The 26,665-nt window shown below is 46.6% G+C and overlaps 1 protein-coding gene across 10 annotated transcripts in view; it reads right to left on the bottom strand.

Annotated features, from left to right (window-relative positions):
• ESRRB (estrogen related receptor beta) overlaps positions 1 to 26,665 on the bottom strand; it is a 157,042-nt gene that overhangs the window by 16,812 nt on the left and 113,565 nt on the right. For 7 of the 10 annotated variants that reach the window (XM_080595625.1, XM_080595630.1, XM_080595629.1 and 4 more), the window contains 4 exons: positions 24,064 to 24,473; positions 13,948 to 14,064; positions 818 to 928; positions 6 to 167 (listed from right to left, as the gene is read on the bottom strand). In XM_080595625.1, coding sequence (XP_080451751.1) covers positions 6 to 167; positions 818 to 928; positions 13,948 to 14,064; positions 24,064 to 24,473 — 800 coding nt within the window. Of the gene's footprint in view, positions 1 to 5; positions 168 to 817; positions 929 to 4,551; positions 4,679 to 13,947; positions 14,065 to 24,063; positions 24,474 to 24,558; positions 25,675 to 26,665 lie in introns of those variants that run through there. The other 3 variants (XM_080595628.1, XM_080595632.1, XM_080595624.1) reach the window with 3 other exon arrangements.

Raw genomic sequence — 26,665 nt, 5'->3', positions numbered from 1 at the left:
TTTACCTGGGATGTGCTTTGCCCAGCCAATGATCACCACCAGTTCCCTGTCTGCCAGGTCACAGAGGGTTGTCAGGGCTTTGATGTCACTCTCCGGCATGGTTGGATCAGGCATGGCATAAATCTTCTCTGGCTCTGCCACCAGCAAGTGGGAGACGATCTTAGTCACTGCACATTTCAAAGGAGAAGTTGTTGTTGTATCTCTCATGACATAAGGTGTCAAAACAGCCCTTTCTAGAAGGGCCTTCCTGGAAGAACATGGCTATACAGGCTGCAGGACCTTGAAATGGCTTTGGTCACAACAAGAGGACACTACGCTGCAGCTCTATAGGCTGTAGTGATCTGCCTATGTCAAACCAGCTCTGTACAGGGCTGACAAAAGCAGCAAGCTACTGTAAGGCTGTCAGCCACTGTCTCAGGTAGGTCCAAAAAGGGTGGGAGGAGGCACAAATTACAAAAAGTAACGGTAGGACTTGGAAAAGCTTAGAGAATTGTTGGAGAATTATTGGTGATTGGAAGAGAGAAAGCACAGGACCAGTTTTGCCAATGCCAGAAAAGTATAGAAAAAACACTACATGAATTTTATAATCTCCTAGAAAAGTTCAGGGATTTAAGCCTAGGTACAATATGTATAGCACCTTGGTTACACCTTAGATGTATCTCATCTGCCTATGCACTATGATCATAAGAAAAAATACCAAGTTCTGGTGACCAATATGGGAACCAGAAGTGACAACTGCTCCATTGTACGTTTTGGGAGACCAATGAAAAGGAATGTAGTGGCTGTCAGAGGACCACAATTCAAGACCAATACATACGTGGCTTTTTAGCTGGAGGAGGGATCTGTAAGCTCAGGTAAGTGCTACTCTCAGAATCCAGTCTCCTCTTGTATTTCTGGCGGCCTCCTCGGACTCGATCCAGGCGAACACCTGCAGATAAAACACGATAAATTCTCATGATTCCTTATTGCCACAGGAAATCTTGACATTCAGATGTAAAAATCTCCTAAGATGTTCCCCACAGTCCAGGGACTGCCTCTCTTCCAAACACTTGAGATCTTAGCTGAACCCAGATATCCCAATAATACCACAAACTGCCTCCAGCTCTAACAATACTGCTGTAAGCTTTACTTTTATTCAAAACATTAAGGATGACAAAAATTAACCCATTCGAACTCTTGAATCACCATCAATCAAATGGGCAAATGAAAAGCCTCAGAACTCAATGCCCTCTAGATGATCTTGCTTTTAAAAGAAAGACTTTAAATGTCAATCAAACCTGCCGTTATAAAAATAAGCTTTTAGATTGTTCTTAAAAATGAGAAGTTAAATGTTCTGTGACCTCTCACTATTTATATTTGAAAAAAGTGATCTATAGCAAATAGATTATGAACTATGAATTCAACAAAAATGTTTCAGGTTTGATCAAGTAAGGAATTGTAATAAAAGTGGAACCCAAATAAATAGAAACAACCTCTACTATAATAAAGCAATGATAAAACTGAAGCAGGGAGACACTGAAGAATTTGTTAGAGTTCTTTCAAAATCCAGTGAATCACACTGAAAACAGCTCTCAGTGACTGTCCTCAAACAAAGAAAAAAACAATAGCAGCATCAATAACCAATTGAACAGGAACAGCAGTTGAATTGCTGTTATCTTGTACTGTATCAGGACAAGATACAATATTAAAAAACAAATAGTGAAAAAAACCATATACATTTGTCCAATTGTCAGTTATTTCTGGCCAGCCATATTGCCTCTGGTAATCAGCTCCTGTGAAACTGGGGTAACTGAGTCTTGCTGGGAGAAACAGCCATTGCCAAAAAAATCTTTCAAGGTAGAAGTAGGTGCAAACAAATAGAATACATTTTTGAATCTACATTATACAAGTACTTCCTTAGAAACACTCATGAGTTTATCTAGTCTGATCACAGGAACCAATTACGAGATACACTTACTAATCACACTGAGCCATTAATATTTTGCAATCAATTTACTGCATAAACACAAACAACTAAAAGCAAACACTCCAAATTGGTTTTGAAACGATGCTTTTTGAACAACTTGTACCTCTGAAAAACCTCCAGCTGGCTGACAAATATTTGACCCTAGAAAGAGACACATCTGTCATTTATGCGGTGTGTCTCAAGCCAATGCCACATTTACTTTCTATATCATGGAAAAGAGAAAGCTTGTACTGTGTTGTGCTCACACCAGCCCACTGGCACCACACGAAACCATTACTTGCCTAACGCCTAAATCCTGACACTTCGCAACTGGAGCACCCAAAGCAGCTCGATGGACAAACAGCACCAACATCAGCAAGAACAACCAATGCCAACCACGCCAACAGTGCCATTACAGCGTGCCCGCAGGAATCCCTGCAGAGCAGGTCTGGAGCTCTCCAGAGCAAAGGAACTGCTGCTCTGGGAGGATGGAAGACATTAGGTGGATAGAAAGATACGAAGCAGAATAGGAGAATTTGGATCAAACCTTTCCTTCCCCTGCCAGTTTTCTATTTCTGACACTGTATGGAGAATTCACTGATGTCCATAAGCATAAGTACCACCTTTCCTCCTTTACACAGCAGTTTTTCCGCAAATGTTGCCTACTGCTTCTTTTATTGCCATTCTCTGCAGCAAGTAGCCTGTGGACAAAATTTCTTCTTGGGAGCCCTAGTATGTTCCAGAGAGTGTTTTCAGGCAGCCAGGGAATCCTAAACCTGAAATCATCTAGGGAGATCCCTGAGGAACAGCACTAGTAGAGTCCTGGGTGAAGCAGGATACTTACACTTCTGCCCGTGATTTCTTTCCCACTATAATCATTCCCTAGTTTCGTAAGAAAGGAGACCTCTATGCCACACTGGGCTGAATGAGTGACACCTACCTGTAGTCAGGAAGGAAGGAGAAACACAAATTTCAGGAAATGCCAGAAAATTGAGTACCCAGGTGTGAAAATTTTAAGGATCAGGAATAAAACTGTTCAACGGTTATGGAGGAATGCAGAAAAGGTTGCAGGATCCTGAATCACAGCTTCCCAGGACCCTCATAGAAGAAGAGTCACTGGAAGGTCCTTCCCCTCATGCCAGTGGGCAGGATGTCACTGGAATGGGGAGACATCATTTTCAGCCCAGGAGAAACCAGCACACAGCTCTCCAGGACGCTTTTGCTGTGCTGTCTGATAAGCAGCGCAGAGGGTGGGGTGAAAATGGGGGAAAGAGCTTTCTTTTCCTTCTCCCAAGGAGAAGTGTGCCATCTCCGGTGCTTGGCAGAGGGACGGCTGCACAGGTTGCAGCAGTATTAGGGACCCTCAATCAGATTATAAGGACACAAAGGACTTAAGTGCATTAAAAAAAGATAAGAGAGACGCAGGGAGATTTACCCTCCATCCCTCCTTCCCTCGCCGAGCAGATAGAGGTCTGTTTGCCCAAGGACTTCAGCTTGTTAATTTTGAACAAGGCTTTGTCCTCCTCTTGTTCCCCATCCTGTGCGACACTCCTTGAGGCAAACGTTTTCAATCAGCATTTGCTGAGCCACTACTCTACCCTGTCATCATCAGCTCCAGCCGCAGAGCCAGTGAACGGGCTGACCCCTACGTAGCACATCCCAGCACCCGCTGCTGAGTGCAACAGCAAATAAAAGCATTTCAACCCGAGTCCCTGACTGTGACAGTCCAGAGGTAAGCAGCAAGGCCAAAGCCTTTCCCTAGAGGTCTGACACTCTACTGGGTCATATTCGGATGGCAGGAAAGGGCACAGCCAAAAAGCAGGATCTGATGCTGAGCTGTGGTATTCAGGTGGCTTGTTAATGCCTGCTGCTCTATGATTTGCTCAGCGGTTGATTTTAGACAGGGAGGGCTGGTTACAATGCAGCTCCGAAAGGGGACACACTAAGGGACATTAAAAGGGAGTGGGGAGGCACAGCGGGGAGCTCAGAGAAGCAGTGTGAAGGGAAGCACCGAGTGGAGAAGAAATGGAGCGGGAGGTAAACTGAGATATGAATGAAAGTGAGAGGGGGAGAAGGGAGAGGAGAGGCAGGGCTGGAGCAAGGCTGAGCAGTACATACATACACTGTAATCCCAGGTGCAGATTTCACACTAAACATGCAGCCACCTGCGCTTTAACTGGAAGGTGCAGCCACTTAATGAGATGCGGTCGGTCCATACTGAAGACTAAGAAAGGGTTTGGTGCCACAGCCTGACAAGACATCAGCAAGAGAAAGCAGTTTCCCTACAGCTCCCGCACAAACCCATTTCTCACGTGGATCACAGCTGTCCAGCTCCCAGGAGAGAAGACACTCATCCCACAAAACTCCCCGTGACAGGCGCTGCTGGACCGCCCTTTTTGACACCGTCAGTGAGGAAGGGGCAGCTAGAGCAGTGGAGACAGGAGCGCTCACATGCACAACGTGAGGTGATACAGCATAGAGCAAGGTCTGGGAAGTACCACCTCATGCTAACCTAACTTTCTGACAGCTGCTTCTTTGGAAATGAAGGCTATCTGTGCTGGAAACATCCCCTCCCCCCATTCCCGTGATGCAAGGAACCCCCTTACCTTTGGGGGGAACAGCCCTGCCACCCCATGTGAGCGAGGTGTGGAGCTGGCCCCTGTGTCCACCACAGGGATCGGGTCCCAGCTCACCGGTGGCACGCTCACAGCTCCCCAGCCTGCCTGAGCCCACCGGGACCTAGCAGGGAGAAGGGCGAACCCAGGGCTGGCGCAGGACTTCTCAGCTCAGCATCCTGCCTGGGGGAGGGCCGTCAGTTTTCGAAGTGTCCTGTGGGTGCCACTCGTGTTCCAAGCACTCGTGCGGAGAGGTCTGTGCCAGCACCGAGCCTCTGCAGTGGGAGAGCTGATCTGCTGATCTGTTCGAGCTCCCTTCATTTCTCTGACATGCCCCTCGGAGAGATGTCTGCCCGACAACTTTGGGATCAGATGTCCCCTTGCTGACTTGATAACATCAGGCTTTGGGGTTTTTTTCTTAATGGAAGTAAAATAATTCCAGCTTTTTTTAAAAGCTGGAGCTAGGCCCAGTCTGTCGGAAGTAAAAATAGCCGAGTATGCAGAGGCAACAGCACACAGAGTCAGGTTTAGTTTCTCTTTTATTTTCTGGGGACTAAAAATAATCTTAAAAGCTCTGTGAAGCTAAGCTCTGGCCATTGGGAAATGCAGTCTAGGCCCAATATCAGCTGTCGTGTCAAATTACTAGCCTCACCTCACTTTCCATCGAGTCCTATCACATGCCCATGAATTGATAGGAACAGAAAGATCCATCTTGCCAAAAGAGCTAACAGAGGAGCCAAGCTACAGGGTTTTTGCACAGTACGATGTGTGTCTAGACCGAGAAGGACACAACTGAAGGGAACACAGGACAAGCATTGGCCAGGGAGCAATGTCCCTGGGACTGCTTTTGCTCAGCTTCCCTGTTACACCAGCCGGATCCTGTGCCCACTGCCCACCTATACCTTGAGTTGCAGTTTCTGCGTCAGTGCATCAACCAGCCTGGTTGCTCTCCTGGGGTCTGGGCTGGGGTGGTGCTCTGCAGGTAACAGAGACACCTCTGTCCCCGAGAGCTGCAGTCTGAAGCCCATGGACTGGCACTGTCCAAGAAAGCTGGAAGGCATAGACTAAGACCAGAGAGGAAAGGAAAGGAGAAGTATTGTGACCAAGGTGTTCCCTCTCCCCTGTTGCTCTGAACATCAGGAGAGACAAAAGGATGTGGCAATGGGAGGAGTGAGCCAAGAGGAGACCTATCAAAGAAACAGAGCAGCTATGACCATAACAGTTAGGCTTGCTAAGATGGGGAAAGAAACAGACAATGGAGAAAAGCAGGACTGTCTAAGGAGAAGATGGAGAAGCTGTAACCTACGCTCTCTTTTGTTACTCTGAGGTTCCAGCACGGGAAGGGGAGAAGTCCTTTACATACCATTAGGCTCTTGAGCTGCTGCAAAAGGATGCCAGCCCCTGGAAAATCTCCTGGTAGATGACTGGTGCAATTCCCCAGCTCATCTGTAATCTAGGAAAGTGACTTGAGGGTCACAGGTCAGCATGGCCAGAAAAACCCTGTGATTAGCGTGGTGCATGTCAACAAGCCTGGGAGTGACACTTGCAGCAGGAGGGTGGGGAACTAGCCTGGGGAGAGGGGCTGTGGCATCGGAAAACCCATCTCCTGTGTTATAAGAGCCTACAGAGAGATTGGATCAGGTCAAGCAGGATGTTGCAGACTGCTCTCCCTTTGATATTTTCAGGGATGTACTAGTTATGTAGAAAAGCTCCTTTCCTGCCCATCTGGCTAAAGAGTCCCTGGACTCGGAGGGACAGGTTATCCCTGTAACGTCTAATGATATACTTGGTTCCAGAGGCTGTCCCGTGCCTTGGAGCAGTGACACAAGGTGTCCTTGCCCCTCACACACACACGAGCTGCACGTCCCAGGTGGTTGGTTCTGGTGTAACCTGCACAGCTTGTGAACTAACCCTTCTCCTCCTCCACTGTCTCTGCAGCACTAGCCATTGTTGTCCCTAAAACGTACAGCTTCCTTCCCATGCTGCCGCCCCTCACCTCACCCGAATCACACTGAAAAGCCAGGAGTTAAGAAGGGCTTCAAGGGCAGATAGGAATAAAGAACACCTTAGTACCTTGTTCAGCTCTCTGTAGTAAACCCCACAACCATACTCTCACCTTGTGTTCAGGGTCCATGCAAATGTCCTTTGATGGTTTCCCCTCCTAGCCCTCTAACCAGTCTGAGGCAGGACAGCAGCTCTGTTGCCCACAACAGCAACACCCCCACAGCAGCAGGCTGAGGGGCACTGTGTGAAAGAAGACGACACAGGCAAGCACCTGTCAGGAAAAGACCATGGATGACTTTCCCAAAAGGACCTAAAAGATGGCAAAGCTCCAGCCCCACTCACTCTCCAAGAGACAGTGCTCAGAACTAAATCCCCTAAGGGGTGTTTTATGCCTGGAGGAACCTACAAGCCCTGGGTGTGATTTAACTCACTTTACTTTAGACGTTGACAATCTTCTTCTGTGCATTTGGGCTCCTTTGACAAGCAACAGAGAGAAGCAGGTACATCCACATTCGCCTCACCCTCCAGACACTCACCTGAGGAGGAGTGATGACAGACACTTCTCTACAGCAACTATCAGGGGAACCTCAGAAATGCCCTGCAGGGTCAGACCAATGCTTTCCCTAGCCCAGTTTCTTATTTCAGTCTATTTAGATAGAGAATGCAAGCCTTTTGGAACAGGTAAGGGAGCATCAGCGTGGGCTACGAACCAAATTTTTAGATTTGTGATGCAGTGGAGAAGTCCCCACCAGCACAGGGAGAGATGCCAACTTGTGACAGAGGTCTGCGAGGTGACAGAGATCCTCAGGCCCACCAACACAGTGTGCTGCCACTTTGGCCAGGCCTCACAGCACAGCTCTGCTTGGGCCTTGCAGCCGTAAATGCTCTCCTGAAGTCCTCACCTCAGCAGTGATTTTTCCGATACTCAGAACTAGCATCCAGCTAATATTTAATTCTTAAAATAGAACAGCTTTGCTGGGCAATTCTGAGTAAATACCCCACCTCGCCCAGGATACGCTGCAGCCCAAGGGCTAGTGCATTCTTCTCAGGTGGATGAGAAAAGGGGATTGAGAATCTCAGCAGAGCTGAGTCACTGGTGAATGTAGGTCACCAGTGAAAATGGTCACACACATGCCTCAGGTTACTGTAGAGCAGTAGGACATACATCCAGTCCCAACCCACTCCTGGTCACCTCAAAGGATCTCACCTACTGCACTGTTAGAACGGCCTACAAGTTTGTAGCATGATGGTTGGCATCTAAACATTCTTAAATGGTTGTGGTTTTAATCAGCTTCCTCTTTTCTGTACATGTTATAAGAGCACCAAGCATAATTTCTGGTGATGGAGTACACAGTGTTTATCATATACCTGTGTAGAGGTGATGCCTCTCTGAATCTGCACTGATGTACATCAAGAGTCTGAACTGCATGTTTGACAGAACAGAGATTTACTTAGGTATGGCAAGAACACAGGGACTCATCTAGGCAGATCAATGGTTCAAAAGGAATGGGGGAAACCAAACTAGACAGACTGATAACCCAATGGATGTGGCAGAAGGTGTGGGGAGAGTCCACAATGCACCAGTGATGTGATCAGTAAAGAGACACCAAGTGCCATCATCCCCACGTACACTTTGTGACAGGCCATCCACTGGAAGCCTCTTTGGAGATTTACCACTGCCCTGCCAAAGTCATCACACGCTCTGCGTCACACCACCACCAAGCCCAATTCCAGACGCATCACAAATGCTCAATTCATGCCTTGGAAAATAGCTGGGTGTGGAAGATATAGACATCAGGATGCCACTCACTGCACCTGGAGATCCTGTTTCAAAGAATGGGGAGGTTGCCTGTCTGTTTTTAAACACAGGGGCATTTTAGAGAAAGAAAAATCATTTTTCATTCTCTTTTTTTTTTTTTTTTTTTCATTTGGATGCCTCCAATAGTGATATTTCTGGCACCGGCTGGAGGCAGAATACTCTATAAATACAAAGCCATTAAATCCCATGCAGCAGCAACCTGATCGGGGCTGCCTTTTAATTTCCTGACATGAGCTGGCCACTAACCCAATTACCCAGAGTCCCCGGAGGAGCCCTCATCCTTCCCAGGAAGCACAAAGCAAGAACCCGAGCATATTGCAGGGACGTCAGCTGAGCTTTCACTGAAATCAAATATCTTTTCGAGAACACATGGTTTGGAAGCAGGGATGGGGGCAGGAGGGAGAGGTTGATGGAAACACTTTGCTCCATTGAGAGATTCTGACACTTAAAAACTGAAATGAAACACCCTCCATTTAGTTATGTCGCTAAAAAGGAGCTCCACTGTTGTTTCAGTTACCTCAATTTTAGTGAGCAATGAAGGCAAAGTTACTGAGATTGCCGGTGATAGGAATCCCTTGTTTAGATACTAAATGACTGCACCCAATTTATACAATCACAGAGCCAGGCCAGCCCAGAGGTGATGGATTTGTTTCCTTGGGAAGCATTTGCGACATCAGCCACCGGTTGCAGCTTGTAAGGGAAACTGCAGAGTTAGGACTATTTTTTTAGGGAAGTTCCCATGGCTACAGGCTTTCCTAATCAGCCAGGGTCTTTGAAGTAGGAATAGGGATTCAAGAGACAGCCGCATCTGAAACCTGTTGATTTCATGTTCCATCATCTATACATTGAAGTGGGAACCACCTCCAGCATTCAGAGATGCAGAGACTTGAGCAGCACAAGGGTTATCAGGCTGTTGTAAGTTTCTTTCCTGTTCCACAGAACAGGGAACAAGACAGCTGCAGAAACAATATATGTGGGAATCCATTGAAGAAAATATTCTGCAGGGCTTGCACAAACTGTAAAGCACTGCATGCCCAGACAACGGTTGGTATGCTCATGAACTTCTCCAGTTGTTATCCTCCTAAAAGCTGCCCAGAAGCCTTCCAGATGTTGGGCTACAATGGCACCCCGATGTTTTGTTATGGCTAGTATTGCCTCTCCTCTGTTTGCCTATCCGTCATTTCTGTCCAAGGAGGAGCTCTGTATCGAGGGGCCTTGACATCCAATTGCACCTCACCAGTTATATCCCACCTCTCTTCTCATGTCCCCGGAACACTTCTCACTCCAGAACTAACACAAAAGGAAGGATTAACATCACTGTCCTCATCGTGTCCTTGCCTGGGTCATGGTTCTGCAAGGTGACGCGCAGGACTGTGACTTCAGAGAGGCAGCAGAGGTGTGGAAAGCAAGGCTGGGAGGTCATGTTTAACCAGCCAATGTCCAAAATCAAATGTCTGAGCCCACTTAAAAAAGCCATGTGTCATCTGAAATTACATCCACCTCTTGAAGACAAGCAAATTGCTGTAGAACAGAAAGGCCATGGGTAGCTAGAGCGTGAATGGCAAGGGTATATTCTCCCCATACCTGACAAGGTATATTGAGGTTTTAAAAGAGACCTGCCAAACCACTGAAATTTCCCTATCCATCATCTTAGAGAGCCAGAGAGACCTAGACCTGCACTGTAGAGTCCAGTGCTGAAGAACTACACTTAGGCCATTGTGAGACCTTGCTCCCAGTGCTGGGAGCAAGGACAGGGATGCCCATCTCTGAGAAATGCCTCTCCTCTGCAAGATGCAGAGACACTTTCCCTCACGGGCCATCCCCACTGCCTACGAGTCCTTGTAGATAACATCATCTCCACGTGGGGACAGCAGTAGCACAGGTTGCTCAGGTCTTCCTGATTTCTGCAGAACAGGAGACCATGCACTCCGGTCGGACAAAGCTGTGGGGATGCCTCAGTTCCCTCTGCCTGCAGGGTGGCACTTCAGGGACGCCAAGAGCAGCAGAGCGCAGGTTTTCTAGGGACAGGACCTCTCCACAGGGGCACTGCAACTGGAGTCTGCAGGAATCTCAGCCTCCAAGTTTGACACGCTCCAGATGAAAGGGGAAAGCGAGAGACAGGCAGCCAGATGGGCCAACACCTCGGGCATCTGAGCCAGTTGGGCTCTGCGGGCAGAGCTTTCTGCCTGCTTTCCCCCAGCGAGTCTCGCCTACCCTGCAGCGTCTTGCCTGGAGAACCTGAGACAGCAGCACAGCTCTGATGTCCGTGCAGCTCCCTCGCTGCGATGCATTGATCAGAGATCTCTTAAAGAAAGTGGCCTGGATATCTGAGACACCTATTGATTGCTCCATCGGCTCTCTTCCTGCCCTGATCCTCATTCACTTGGTATTGCCTGAACAACCTGCACCTCTGTGTTAGGGGCAGTCTGCCCAGTCCTTGCAGGGCCATGGCCAGCCTTCCACCCCTCTGCAGCCCATGTGCAAGGAGAGAACATGCCTAATGACCCTCACGTGCATTTCCCAGGGAAGGGCCTAAATCTGCTCCCACTGAACCCAGCTGAGCATTTCAGGAGTAAGGGAAAGGCTTGAAATCATCACTGCATGGTTTTTGACATGTTTGAATACTGGTGCCCCCCTTCCTAAAAACAGGCTCATAGCACATGCCCAACAAACAGAATGTGGTACATACATCATGTACAAGGACAATCACCAGAAAAATCTTTCGTCTCTTACCAAGAAAAAATCGTGAAGCCCTGAACTAGGTACTGATGGAATATCGTACTCTTCTTCCCCAGAGAAAGGACAGTTTCGTTACCCAGAAACATTACCAATATGTTACCAGCCCAACGACAAGGACCTCAAGGAGAAATGTGGCAAGAGAGGAATCAGTTTCTAGACTTCTCATTTAACCAAAAGACCATTTTTCCCGAAGCTCCTGGCAATCAAGCAGGAGAAGACTTGACAGCCTTCTGCCATGGAAGAAGAGAGGTAAATCAAGGGTAAGGAGAAATAGGAAGGGGAACTACTGAAAGGAAAAAAATATCTCATAGCTTGTGCATCAAGACACATCTTATCCTAACGAGTGCAGGGTAGGCTCTCTGGGAAAGCCAAGACATCAGGGATTTTTTAAAATGGTCAAACTACTAGAAACATACAGCAGGGAACACTGTTGCCCTGGCAAATAAAGGGATGGATGAACTAACAGAATGACAGACCAGAGATGGAAAAAACCAATGAACCTTTTCTAATCCAAAATCCCTTGTCAATTCTGCATTTTTGAGCAAGTCAAACAATTATGGATTTGTTCTTTCCAGAAACTCCTGGCTCTGTGGAGACCAAAGACTGTGAAACCATTTTTCTTCCTTTTTGGATTTTGCTTTTAAAGACGTGTATTGATTCAATTCTGTATACTAATACTTTGTGCTTCCACCAGGCTTCACTTAAAGTTAACTAATCGGTCTTCACAATCATTTTGCAAAGCAGTACGACCCTTATTTCTCAGCTGGGGAAACTGAGCAAAAGAAAGAGAGAAAAAGAAGCATGTCCTACATCACTTGACCACTCGGTGTTAGGACACAAGACTCCTGTTCACAGATTGCTATTGTAGGCTCTTCTGCTTCCCTTGATATTGTCACATGTTCTTGCATCCCACTGCTATCAATAAATCTTTATATGGTATATTCCACAGCTCTAAATATTATGGGCAGGATCACAGATACACTAACATCAATAGCAAACCACCCTTCCCTAGTGGCTTTAATGATGCTCAATCAATCCCTATATGAATAACTAAAGACACTTCAGCACAAAAGCAGCCTCAAGAGTCAAATTTCAGTTTGCTGTGGGTAGTATCCCCCGGGGTTCAGGAGTTCAGGCACAGCATGGTGTCAATGAACCTGCATTGCTTTCCAGCCTACCTCTGGTCTGCAAGGAGTTAACAGTTTTCATACAACTTAGAGGCTAAGCCACTGTTCAGATCCTGCTCTGGACTGCGTTGCACTGGTACAATTGGGAGCAGAGGTTGCCCTGGCTGCAGTCAGACAGGCCAGAATGTGCTCCTGCAGCTCTGCTCCCTCAGCTGCCACCTCTGAGATGCTCAACTGCATGGATGCTGGGCAGCACAGACACAGGCAGCCAGCACGCCTGGACCCTTGCTGCTGCTCTGCAGGGTGACTGGAGCCACACCATACTTTTAGGGATGTTTTATGGGATTCATATGAGCAGGCTTTCTCATTACCAATCTGCGCTCCCACTAAAGCCAGTGTCACTAGCATGGATTGGCGTGTGGATGAGGGGATACAACATAGCCCCAAAGCTACCACATGCAGAGAAGCTGGTTTTCAGTTGTCCCTCTCTTAACTCCAAAAGCAGGTGCCTCCCTCCTCTGTCTATCACCTCTACACCCCCGTGAGGGAGGGCCAGACTACAGAAGTCTGCATCTCCTCCCCTTGATACCTGCTGTGCTCCAGCAGGAAGTTATTTAACCACAGAAACTATACATCCATCAAAGCACGGGACAGGGTTTAACATCTAATCTACATTCTTAACAACAGTGGCTGCCATCAACTTGCCTCTCAAGAAATGAGAGAGCGCCAGTGCGAAGCAGAACATGCTCAAGTGACATCGTGCAATTCATCACCAGCTGCTAAAATGGTACGACCTGGAAGCATGCTGCGTGCTGGCATCTTGGCTCCAGCACGCTGGACTTGCGCAGACCACAGCCAGCTGCTGTTCCTTGTCGCTAAACTGAGGGAACCGTGCTCTGCCAGGTACAGCAATGCAGAGGGTTACATGCAACTCTTCTCCTTCCTCCCCCCTCCTCCTCTCGCTGCCTCTCCCTGAGGGACCCTAAGGAAACAAAGCTTTAAAGTCAATCCATAAGAATGTGTTTAATTGCCACTGAATTCCCTGTGGTTCACCTTGAATGGACAAGGATTGGGGAGGCAAGGGGGGAAGGGAGGAAAAGCAGCACAAGAAAGAAGCTGAACACTGCTCAGAGAATGCTGAACAGATCAATAGGCTCAGCACAACGCAGGTTGAGCATGCAGGGCAGACGACCCACAGCTCCCAGACAAACCTGTGCTCACCACCTTCTTCAGAAAGTCTCTTGAGTGGGAATACGGGCAGACCTTTGCAGCACACTGTGCCATAGCTCTGCATTAACTCCATCCTTCCCTTCCAAAACCCAGCCAACTCGTGATCAAGCAAGAACCTCTGTTTCCCAACACTGCAAAATGACCTGGAGGGCAAGGAGAGCAACACCCTCCAGCATGGGGTTGCTTCAGGAAATGAAATAAGTCTGGCACAGCCAATATCTAGTTATCTCTCAAATTTGCTCTGATGCTGGAAGTAATATCCTAGCACAAGGGTGCTGACTAGAACCACTCTCCTCTCTGGACTGCCCTCTTGGTCACTGCTGATCCTGACTCTTTTAAAAGTCTTGTAAAGAGACACCCTAGAAAAGTCAGAAAGTGCAAGTGTGTAGTTATTCTACGAGATCCTGCAAGGCCTGGATTCAGTTGCTGCCAGGACAGACAGCGGTTCTGAATCTGACTCTGTCTTACCTTCTTTCAGCATCCCCACTTTGAGGCATTTCATGAAGCGACAGGCCTGACAGGACTTGCGCCTCCGTTTCGTGATCTCACATTCATTGGTGGCCGGGCAGCTGTATTCAATATTCCCTGCAATCAAACACAGAGATGGTCACCCATGTTCTCCTCACTGATCCAGGGACAGGCCACAGTGCCAAATATTCCCAACACCATCGGTCTGTAAGTTTGCTCACTCATTTGTACACGCACACACACACACACACACACACTGAGACCACAGCTGGCTTGTGATGGCTCTTTGAGAGCCCAGCACTACTTGTCAAAACACATTTCAGAAAACAAAACAAAACAAAACAATATTGCTGTAAGTATTGGGAGAAATGCTGTCCATCCAAGGGGCTGACTCAGTGCTGGGCTTTCAGGCACACTGTGTCCTCCCAGCACATCATCACTCTTTGTGCTGCGTTAGTTATAACGTGCCTTATTCCCTGGAGCCCAGGGCTGGGAGGGGGAGCAATCCAGACACTAGCAACATTCCCCTTGCTGCCCGTCTTGTTCAACATCTGTGGGATGGATGTAATCTGTTTTCTCGCCTTGCTCGGGGGACCAGGGAGCTCAGAGGCAGCATTTCCTCCTTTGCTTCCTCCTGCCAGATGACAACCTACAGGTAGCAGGGAAGCAATGATTGCGAAAGATAGATAAGATGTCTTGTAAAATGAGTGCGAGCTATCTATGCACATCTTTTCGGTTTTACTTTATGAATCCTTGTGCACTTGGCCTCTTATCCCTTTGCAGAGAAAAATCAGCATTTCTTTCCTCATTCCCTTTCATTTACGATCACTTCACGACACTGCCTCCAAGACAAAACAGGAAAAGAAGCATCCAGAATTTATTTTTGGTCACATCATATTTTATCATAAACCAAGTATATAACCAAAACATGGATGCAGGGGTCTGATCTGAGGACGTAATTGGAAGTATACCGAATCACATGTAGTCCAATGATTATTTAGTCCTAGAAGACAACAAACTGAAACAGCTGTCCCTATCCTCCATTCACTTTGAAGATGATGTTTCCAAAGATGGTTATTCAGTGTTTGCTGTGGAGCAGGACTGGAAACTTAAGCTTGTCAATGATGCATTGACTACGACAATGTATTTAAGGCAGTCTGGCTGCTAGGTAAAACAAGCAGCTCCGAAAAGGCTTTCTAAACTCTACAATCAGTTCGGCAGAATGGTTGTTTTGGTAGTTCAGATACAGGAAATTGAGATTCAAGAGTTCAGTCAGAGCTGTAGGAGGGAACACAGGTAAGAGCAGAGCGAACACAGTCTGGACTTCGTATACCATCAGATTAGAAGGGAAGCTCAGAGTTTAGCACCAGGATAGGATACTTGATTTTTGTTCCTACTTCAGCAGTGGATTTCTATGCTCTTGTGCAAGACTCTCCCTTCCCCTGCATAAAGACCAATGTGTAATACGTACTACTCTGGGGGTGGTGATTAGACTCTGGGGCTAACTAGTTAGAAAGCCCACTGAGCATCTGAATTAAAAGGGCACGGATTCAAAAGTAAGAAAGCACCATTTGATTTATCTCACTATGCTCGACCCCCTCCTGGGTGAAACCCCAGGAGAACGCAACTCTCAAAGCATAAACGTGGTCTGCCTGGTAGTTACAAACCTTGTACCCCCTTTTTTCTCCCGCCTTGTCAAAAGACCTGCAACTTGACCCTCAGCTCCAGACCAGCCATCCCATTTCTCACCATTGCTCCTCTGCACCCAAAACACAGCTTGTCTGCAGGAACAGGGAATGCTGCACAAGTTGCTTCCATTCAGACTAAATTTTGTCATTGTGCAGCACTTGAATTTCAATAGCCAGCAACGTATCAAGGTTCTCAGCTGGAAATTGAGATTCAGGCCTGATCTCAAGGCAATAAACAAATTCCTGCTCTAGACACAGAGCTCCAGCACCTTACAGACTCATGAGTACACAGGCACTGACCTCATGATCTGATAATTGCTGTGCCCCACACAGGAAAGAAGAGAGCAGGAACAAACCTGGGATAAAACTTGATCACAGGCTCACTTTGGAAGGTCTTTCCTAAGTTTCAGTGCCCACTTTGTGCACCAAAGTCAGGACCAGAGTTCTGGAGAGCTATAAGATTTCATGTTTGGTGGTCCCAAGGTAAAAAATTTGCCCCCTAACACAGACACTGCACCCTCACAGCATCCGGAGGCAATGACAGCCCTCTCCAGTAGTTCAAGGTCACTCTACTGAGTTAGCAGATCCTCCAACATCCTCATGCCTCTCCTTGACAAAGCACTGGGAATGGTCTACGAAGCCTACATCACAACTAAACTCTGATGGTGTCAGAGTAGTTACGGGGTACCATACGCACACTTGAGTATGCTGCTCACAAAGGCACTTCTGTGCTGGGATCACACCTGTGAAAGCAGCAGAGCCAAATGATGGTGGGCACTGGGCAGGCTCCCATTCCCAGACGGCAATGCAGTGGCCACCGCGTAGCACAACATCCATGGGGACTGCTGGTACACAAAGGTGAAAAAACAGACCTCACACTGGTGTGACATCCCTTTGGGCACATCATACTGCCTTTGCATCCAACACAGGCCTGTGTACCCCTTCCACACACACTGTGCCCAGCAACTGTGTCTTACAGCCCTCTTTACAAGGGTACATACTAGAGGCCCCAGTGTGCCTCTTCACACAAGACAAAGCTGCCAAAGCAAACGGACTTTATACCAGCCCCCAAGCATGCCTTGCACTGCATGGATGGAAAGCTACAGCTGGGGGCAATACCTGCCATTTCTGCAGGAAGCAGGGACATCACCAGGGAAGGCACAATCAGCATTACCCAAGCAGAGCTCATCCAAGCAAACTATTGTCTCCAAAACTTTAACAAAGTTCTCTTTTTTCCTTTTTTTTTTTTTTCTGGTCTCTCAATTTCTTTTATGGTTCCTGGGGCCGGCTGCCAGCACAGCGAGCTGCTCACAGCTCCCTGTAATTTCTATAAGTGCCCTGTGATAAAGTGATGAGATTAACTCATCGAAATTCCAGCAGCCTCCCAGCGGCTTGCGGTCACACCGCCTGCCGGCACTGGGGGCTCGGAGAGAGCTCCCCCTTTGCTGCAGCAGCTCAGGGTGCTGCCAGGCCCTGCGGAAGGGTCTCCACGCACAAGGGCTCATGCAGACAAGTCTTTACACAAGTATAAATGTGGGGCAAGCCTGCGTGTTGGAGTCATAGATTATGTGACCCAGAAGGAAAGGGCAGAAAATGGGATAATCTAGTAGACATGGCCTTGCTTTGAACTGTCATTTATTAGAAGAGTGTTCCTTGATTTAGGCAATATTTACATTTGGTCTGAAAAACCTGCCAGGACCTCCCTGATGCCACTGCACAAGATTTACCTAAAAAATGGCTTCAGAAAAAAACCACAAGTGGCTGGTGACAAGATCAGAGTTTGGAGTTGTTCTAGCCTTCCTATGTAGCCTTGGAGGGCAAATCACTTGCTCTTTGTGTCTCAGGCTTCCCATCTGCAAAATGAAATGAGCACCAAACCTACCTTCTGGGGGGATCGTGAGTCTTGATTCATTAAGGTCTAACTGCACTTTAAAGCCTTTAGATGAGAGATGCTAAGGAACAGCCAAGGACTATTAAAGTGATAGATCATGTTTTTTATGCTGGAGAACTGCAAAATTACCCTATTTTCTGTAAAATGGGGACCTTTGACTGTTAAACACTTTGGAACATAATTTCCAGTGTACAGATAATAGGAGCACCTGAAAACTGCACTCCAGAGCTTGGTTATCCAAGAGACCCCGTGGTCACCATAGCTCTCCGGAAGGGGCAGGTCTGGAGGAGGAGAACTGGGGAATGTGGTAACATCCCCCACAGCTCCTGCTTAGGTTATGGACAGGGCTCCTCAGGGGAGATGAGCTCAAAATTAGTATAGCACTGAAAGCACAAGCTGCTCCCCAATTACTCGCTGATCCTGCCTTTCTATAAAGCCTTCTCCATCTTATACAAGGGAACTCAGGAGAGATCAAACAGAAGTAACCATGAAAGTCTTTAGAGTTAAAACCTTTTCAACCTCTGCCTTCTGAAACAAACAAACAAGCAACCAACCACTTCTTCCATCCGGTTCTTCTCTTTCTGGTTCATTCCCTTTCACCATTCTTTCCCTCTCCTCTCTCTTCCTTGCATCCTCCGTCCTGCTCTGAAATGCTGCACATGGACCGCTCCCTCCCTCTGTTTTGCTGGGCCACATCACTGCAGCTTTTCTTGAATTTCAGGGAAAAGACCAAATTTGGAGATAACTGCTGCCAAGTGCCAAGTTCTATTCACTCAAGACAAAAAGTCACACTTTTCACCCCAGTGACTTGATGCAGCACACTGCAGTTGTGACCAGCAGCGTGGTGCCACTCTCCTTTGGCACCCTAGGGCCAGAGGGTTGAGAGCTGGAATTCCCACGGAAATCCATCTCATAGCCTTCTCAGCTCATGCACTTCTTTCCTTTTATCCTTTTTTTTTTTTCTTCCCCCAACAACTGCTTGCAAAATACCATAGGTTTAGGGAAGTCCCATCAAGCAGTCAGTATAGTGCCTCCATGTCAGAGTTACACATGACAGTCTGCAGGATAAAGTATGGGACCTTTCAACAAGCCATTATCTCCTTTTATTTCAGTACCCACAAACTTTTCAAACTTTTGTCCGAATCCTTTTTATTTCCACTTCCAAAGGCAAGTTTGTCGCTTAGGTGTCCCAGTGAAAAGGAACCTGAAAACTGTAAAATGGCCCACGGCAAGTGCAGAGCCAGCCCAGCAGCGCCTTGGCACCCAGCAGGCACCAGTCCAATCTCCTCTGCACTGGGACAGGGGAACACTGATAATATGCATGCAGTGGATTCTCTATTACCTTCTGCTTAAATTAGCTGAGACGTCATAGTCTGAGTCCTGATGTTAGGACAGGTGTGTTGTGAAAATCAGAGGAAAATCTCTCCGATGATCTGAGTGAGGTGAGAGGGGTTCTTTTTTAGGCCACAGTTTTCAAGGAAAGAGATTCTAATATTGGACCTGTAAGTCTCTATTTAGGCACCTGGACAATAGGCTTGATTTTCAGCAGGTATATCCTGTGCTTCCAGGAACATGCTCCTGACCCAGGTGCCTGAGTATATGCACGCATCAGTCGATGCTCCCATTTTTGAGGGGAAAAAAAAAAAAAAGCCTATTATCTGTGTATATCACTTATAGAAAAAATGGGACTTTGGAAAAGCAGGTGAGATAAGCCTGGGCTGGTGCTTGGATTAACCAAAATTTTACTTCATATAATTAAAACTGAAATAAGAGGGCCAAGGCTCTTGACACTGTGAGAACAAATGGGGCTAGCTACAGGTCTAACACCAGCACTGTTTGCCTTCTCAGGGTGGCACACCTGGCTTCTGCTCTGTGTGAAAGGACTTGGACATTTTGCACAGGCTGACTCAAGTCATCCCTCCTGTCTGCAAGTGGGTGCAGGAGATGTGACCCAGGGCTCTCTGCTGACACCACACATCTTTCTCTAAGCCTGATGTGCTTTTGCACAGACACTGGGGTTTCTGACACAGAAATCCTTACTTACTGAAGGTTCAGAGAACAGATCCTTCTGCACAGAGCAATCTCTGCAGATGCACTGAGGCTAAGATTAAACAAAACTAACAGAGCTGAGTTGGACTGGAGATAGTTTTCTGACTCCAAGTGCTAGGGCTGTGATAATAAACAGCACTCAGGCACCAGATCCTAGATATACCATGATTCTTCTGGTTATGCTGCAAAAGTTTTTGGAAAGGTTAGAACACCTCCTGTGTTTTGACTGTGAACTCCCATCTGAGAAGCAGCAGGCACATTTCTGAGAAGGACAGAGGGGCAGGACAGGGCCTGACTGCCATGACCTCTACTGCAGGGATGCAAACCTCCCTCCTGCATCTCACAGGCCCTTTTCTGCTCCTGTGGACAGGAGCACACTTCCACTCAGGAAGATGTGCAAACTCTCTCAGCTGCTCCTACCTTCCCAGCATCCATGCTGACCACTATACCGACAACCAGGAGGCCCTAGAAGACTATGGATTTTGTTACAAATCCCCGCAAATCTTCTGAGCTGCATTATCCACATTTTAAGCCCCTTATTGGTGTAAGGGCATCTCAGCACAGCAGCTATGGAGCTACGCTGCAAGAAGCTTGCAAGACTCAAGCAGGGAATCCACAGATGCAGACACTTTACCTGATACACAACCTGCCCGCTCAGAAAATGATGGTACATGTCTCTTCTCTCTGACTCTCCAAAAACCAGTTCTCCCCAGTATAAATGCTTGCAAGTTCTGTTGTATCACCGTATGGGTACGAGTTCCAAGCACACAATGAACTGATTCACAAAGGTCAGAGAGGGAAATCTCAATTCAGATTTATTTTGCTGAATTTTAAGATTTTATTTTATATTAATGGGTCATTTTAGAAAAAGCCTTAATTTTTTGCTATTTAAAAATGAAAAATAGATGAAGGGTAGTCATGAATATGTTGAATAATAAAGGGCTCATATGGTTACATAGCACTGCTATTAGTTTAATATTCAGAAAAGGCAACCACTCACCAGTTATAACGACTGATGAACAAAAGATAATGACAATATATTTGATTTATATATTATGTTCTATCTACTGAACAAACTACTTCAAGGATGAATATACTTAGATTAAAAATATGTATCCTGTAAGAAATTCAGCATTTGCACTTGTCCTGAATTTGGATGAAAGGATTAGTTAGGATTTCCATGGAATAGAAATTTAAAAAGTTTTAATCGAGAAACATCCAAAACACATTATCTTTCCTGTAACAGACCTTTTCCATTTCATTAGTCTAGTATGAAATTCTTGGTTTCAAATCAGACCTACCTTAAGCACCAAGAGCAGCACACTTCAAGGTGCCTGAAACTCAGGTTCTCTCCTATCTTGGCTGGACTGCACCATCCACAATGCTCACAGTGGCCACAGTGTTTACAAAGGATACCTGCATCAAGGAGGTAAATGCAGACTGCCCCTAGAATCTAATGGGGACCCAAAGCACAGCTCCCACAAAACAATACACTGACAGAGAAATAGGTGTAAAATTTTGTTGGACAGCCTAGTTGACCGAAAATGCTTCAAGTCAATTTAAAATTTCTGACTCTTCCCCAAAGCACAGTAAGTCCACCCTGGGGACAAACTGACAATTTCAGAGAGAGAGGCCTGCAGCCCAGTGCTGTGTGCTATCATCTGGTCTCAGGTTTTTGCCTTTTTATCTCAAGCACTGCCAGTGCTGCAAATTGGAGATGACACAGGTTTCCAGGCCTTGATCCTTGCCTTGGGTCACGTCACACAACAGGAGAGATGTCACAGGCGTGACCCCTCTTAACCTGTGGGGCAGATTAGGATGTGGTGTGCGATCCTGGCTTAGTTTGGCAAAACCACTGTTCCAGTTCAGCTTGGAGTGAATCAATGGTTTAGATGTTCCCGACTTCTTTTTTTCCTCCTATCATCAACATTTTCCTGCGAGAATTCTGTCTTGGTAAAAATTCCGCTATTTGGAGGAATCTTACTTATGGAAAACTCTAACATAGCTGTAGTACTGACCTCAGAGATAACCAGCCACGTACCTGCTGGCTTTCAGCCTATCTCCTTCCCATCACTTGATAAGCACTGGATCTCACTGTGTCCAGGACAGCCTGGCCTCACCTGGCTAAGGGAAAGTGAGTGACAGAGCTGCCAGGCTCTGCCATACTTTAACTCAAAAGAGGTCTGCAGCTTGGGTGTCTGTTCTTCTCACTGCTGTGGCAGAGAGACTGCTGCAAGATCCTCCTGTCTCAGGACATGTAGGTTTTACACGTGTTAATGCAGCTAAAAAAAAAACAATACATACCATGTCATTTGAAAGGGGGTGAGGGAGAACAGAGCTGTTGTTTAGAGGGGAACTTAACCTGAAATTCTGCCTCACAATCAGGGATATCTAAGATAAGGCTGTGATAGTCTAATCATCCAGGAACGATTTTATAGCAGCTATTGCTAAATAAAGGTACCAAACATAGAGCCAACAGATTAAGTACTCATGTAATAGTAATTGGTTTTCCAGATCTCAATACCCAAGCACAGGGAAGTGGAGTGGCTGGTCCAAGATCACAAGAACTGGATGACAAATTTAGCTACTACATCCCCAAAGCACCTGGAGCTCCCTCCCTGTGCTCAAATCTTTCAGTCGATACCATTCCCAAATACTAGAACCACAAGAAGACATGAAGATATGATCAGGGAATGCAGCTGTATAACATGCACATCGTCAAGCACCACATAGACATTGGGCAGCCTGGATGAAGATTTTCCCATTTCTTCAGCTAGACAGTTAACACATCTACTGAATGTAATACAGTTGACAAATGAATACATTTTGGAAATGCTTTTGCCTCAATGTCTCTTGTACGTGATGCTTAACCCTTTTGCCTGCATGCCCAGGGCTGTGCTTGGATACATCACGCACTGCAGCACTGCCCTGGGAACATTTTCTTGGCTCAGCCAAACTGTGCAGCTCTATTTCCTACCCAATTTCCTCCCTACTTTTGTCCTACGCTACTTCCTCCCAGGCTCAGCCTTCAGCTCCATAACTAGAATTGCTCCTCCTCAGCACAGCACCCCCGGCTCTCCCACTCCTGGGAACTGAAGCATTTTGGTGTCTCTGTTGCTAGCCCAAGCTGATGACAGGGTGAGAGAACTCTCCACTCGCTCCTTCCCCTGTCTGTTACACGTTAACAGACAATCAATTAGAGAACCACAGGGAGAATAGGGCTGTGCTGGGACGAGGGGGTTGGAGGGGAGCAGCCTCCCTTCCTAGGATGAAGTCAGCTGACATATTACCAAGGCTGATACAGGCTCTAGTTACTGTTGCTCTGCATCATTTTCATTTGAATTCTTCTGAGAACTCTTCAAAACTTCCTAGTGTTCCCCCCCCCCCTTTTTTTTTATTCTCCTCTCTCTCCAGGTTAAGCCTATCTTCTGCTCTGCCACAGAGATGCTCCTGTATCACTCCTATGAGGGGTTAGTTTTTTGGTATTTTCCTGTATAATAAGTCCCTAGAGCTTTGCTTTCAGAGTACTACCCTGTCCCTCCTTTAGTACCCGAACATGCCAAAGAGAAACACTGAAAGTGGTTTCAAGTGCTGGAGGAGGGACAGAGTCTGTGATAACAGCCAGAAGTACAAGTAAAAGTTCAATCACAGGAGATTCAACAATGAGAAATCACAGAAACTCTGCGAGAGTAGATGCCAATGCCCTAGGGATGAACATGCCTTCCACTTGGCATAATGAAAGAGGAAAACCCAGTGGAGCACTACAGAGTGATTATTTCCACAGCTGGATAGCGGTAAAGAAACATCTGGAACCTAAGAAATTAAGCTAGAAATAGTTGATTCTGTAGAGATCTGGGCTGAACTGCACCCTGTATTGCTCTGTCCACTCCAGAGCTGAACACCCCCAGTGACGGAATGTAGTCAGGTGTGACTGGCCCAGTCAATGAACAAAACTAAATTGAATGCTCCCCCCCACACATGTATTTCTTTCATTTTGCAGGAGTCAAGGGAGTGCTGGTGTGGTGGGTTGAACCCGGCCAAGTACTCACACAGCTGCTCATCCACTGGATGCCTGTCTCTGGTCAACCCACCACAGCTGGGTAAACCCAATACACTTTCGTGAATTATTCTATCCTTACTTTTTTTTTTTTTTCTTTTCCCCCCAGTTAGAGAGCATAGGAAACATAGGGAGTATTTGTGTGTTTAGGCACATATGCTCCCACACAGCCTGCTTGTGTAAGTACACCCAAGCATCCCTGGATATTGGAGCTTGCCTGGATGCACTCCTACTTTTGGCTACACTGTTGTACCTGTACACATCTTCAGCAAGCCTTTAGCAGTCAGGACACAGACATACACCTCATACGTGAATTGTACAAGGAGGTCAATGCACTGCAATTTGTCTACACACACATGCACTGAGGTTTTCAAAGTCACCTAAGGAATTTCTGATCCTTGGTAAGACTAACAAAAATTGGTACACTGTACCTTGAATAGTCCTCTTGAAGAAGGCTTTGCACGCCTCACAGGAAGCCACGCCGTAGTGGTACCCCGAAGCAATGTCCCCGCACACCAGGCACAGCCGCTTGGGGATCGCATTAAGCATGTACTCGCACTTGGTGGGCGAATCCTCCATGATGGCACTGGCGCAGTCATCGTAACGCTTACGGCAGGACCCACCGCCAATCCCCGTGCCATTGAACATGGGCGGTGAGTCCAGGCCATTGGGGTGGCCACCCATCGCAATGCCGTAGCCACCGCTAGCATCAGAGGAGCCGCTCGGGCTGTGGTGGCTGATGGCGTCGATGCCAGAGGATGGGCTGGAGGGCTCGGTCTTGATGAAGGACCCGCAGCTGGAGGAGAGGTGCCGCTCCTCCGTGGCCATTCTGCCGAGCAGCCTGCAGAGAGAGAGCAAAGGCACTCAGTGGCCTCCTGGCTAAACGCAGCTCCTGGGTGGTCAAAAGAGAGCCCTCCCTTTCCCACCTCAGTCCAACTCCAGTTGGCTCAGGCAGTTCAGCCCCACACAGGTGCTTCTCCTCAGGGATATGATCACAACTCACTGTGAAACACCTGCTTGCTTCCCACCAACTCACACCAGGAGAAAGTCAAGGCTATTCACATAGATCACAACTTCAGGCTCTCCAGTTTACACTGCTGGGAAGGGGTATCAGTGCTGATGAGGCGCAATCCACCCACTCCAGGTATCCCCACAACAACAGAAAGAAATGAGCCTCTCTGTAGCAGGCCAAGTGAAAAAGATGCTTGGTTAGTTCAGGATGCCCCACCCTGGCTCCAAGCAAAGAGTTCACGAGCACGCCCTGCAAGAAGGATGTGCTCAGCTTGGCTTTTTATTTGTAATACAGAAGACTTTGGGTTATTTTCATGTTGGATTCATTCCTTCTCTTCATTAACATCACTAAAAGGGGGGGGGATCAGAAACAGAAGGAAAATCATCTGATCAAAAGCTTCCTCCAGCTTAATCTTAATCTTTCTTCTATCTACTAGTAGAAGTCTTTTACACGGAGAAGCTTCTCTTAAACTTTCACTTCTTAGAGTCTTATGCTCCAAAGTGAATGGAAGAACAGCATCTTTACCAAATTTGCAAGCTCTTCTTCTTATTTACTGTAGTCATAGATAATCTTATTGCTCATACAAACATTCAGTCTTTTTTTAGAACTCTGCTAATTTTGATGGTATCTTACGGCAATGAGTTCCAGGGATTACTTGTGCAGTCTATGAACAAAGGAAAAAACCCAATTCTATTGTGCATGCTGTATTTGCAGCCTTTCAGGTTCCCTTAACACCTCCTGATTCTCCTTCTCAGGAAATGTACTTTTGCTATGCTCTCCTCATTCAGCTCTTCATTATCTATATATCTGTTCGTCACGCAGAAGTTTTTGCAGACCTCTTATCTGCTTCATCATCCATCTCTGAACTTCCTCTAGTCTGGCTATTTCTGTTTGGTCCCGAAGAGTTCAATGAGGCAACTCTTCAGCAGCACGAAACTGGCACCACTCCATCACTCCTCCAGCTGAAGGTCTGGACAGTAGTCAAGACAAAGGCACGCCATCAATTACCTAGTGACGCTACCATATTTTCAACGTTATTTTCAGCCCATCTCTTATATAACTCCTTATATTGTTTGCTTTTTTTTCCTCTTCAAATTAAAATCTAAATTGTTGCCATCTCTTCCACAGACTATATCAGCAAGTTACTTACTAAGGTCCTCAGATCTTTTCCTGAGTTGCTACAGTTAATTTAAAATCCATTAAGATCTATGAAAAATCAAATTAATGCCTTCTGAAATGCAACCCTCTGCAGTGGTCGACAATGCACTTCATCTACCACTGTGCTGTCCATGTACCCAGCTTTATTACAATCCTCTGGAGTTCTTGAAGTCTTTCTTGAAAATTTAATGTCGTCTGCAGAGTCTCATTGTTCGCCCACTTCCAAGTGGAAGTGCATCATTAATGCATGGATCAAACACCACAACACAGATCTTTGTGGGTCATTCATGTTAACCTTTATCATGCTGAAAATTGACTTCCCTTTCTTTTCTGGGTAGGGCATGCCTACTCTTCTGTCTCAGATGCTTATAAATAGATAATAGTATTAACCTGAGAGGTTAAATTTTCCCTCCAGCAAGACAATTTGTCAACAGCTTTTAAGAAAACTTAAATACGTGCAAGCAAGTGATTTTCCTGATGACATGTCCAAAGAATTCTGACTGGCTGGGGATGCTTGACTTTTCTTCTTGGAAGCTCTGCTAGTTTAAAGTTACCATACCATGGTCATGTGGGTAATTTCTATTTCTATTTCAGTTTCAGCCTATTTACCTGGTACTTGTGGCAACTCCTCCTGCCAAGAGGTCAGACCCATCAGGGGATAGGACAAAGCATTCAGTGATACAGCAAGGCTGGGGTGCACATGTTATACACGTCATTTCTGTGTGTCTGTGGATATGAATGTACATGCTTGATATGCAGCAGCTTCACAGTCCTGCATCCTTATGATCTCATTTGACCCAAGTATCTCTTAATTTTCCCTTCTCTGTTTCATCCTCAATGTTTGACCTCATCTCCCATCTCTG

The sequence above is a fragment of the Anser brachyrhynchus genome, assembly GCF_964034855.1.
Source record: "Anser brachyrhynchus genome assembly, chromosome: 5".
In the NCBI taxonomy this organism is placed as follows: domain Eukaryota; kingdom Metazoa; phylum Chordata; class Aves; order Anseriformes; family Anatidae; genus Anser; species Anser brachyrhynchus.
Note: the sequence above shows the minus strand (reverse complement) of the source record. Positions and strands in the feature narration are given on the sequence as shown.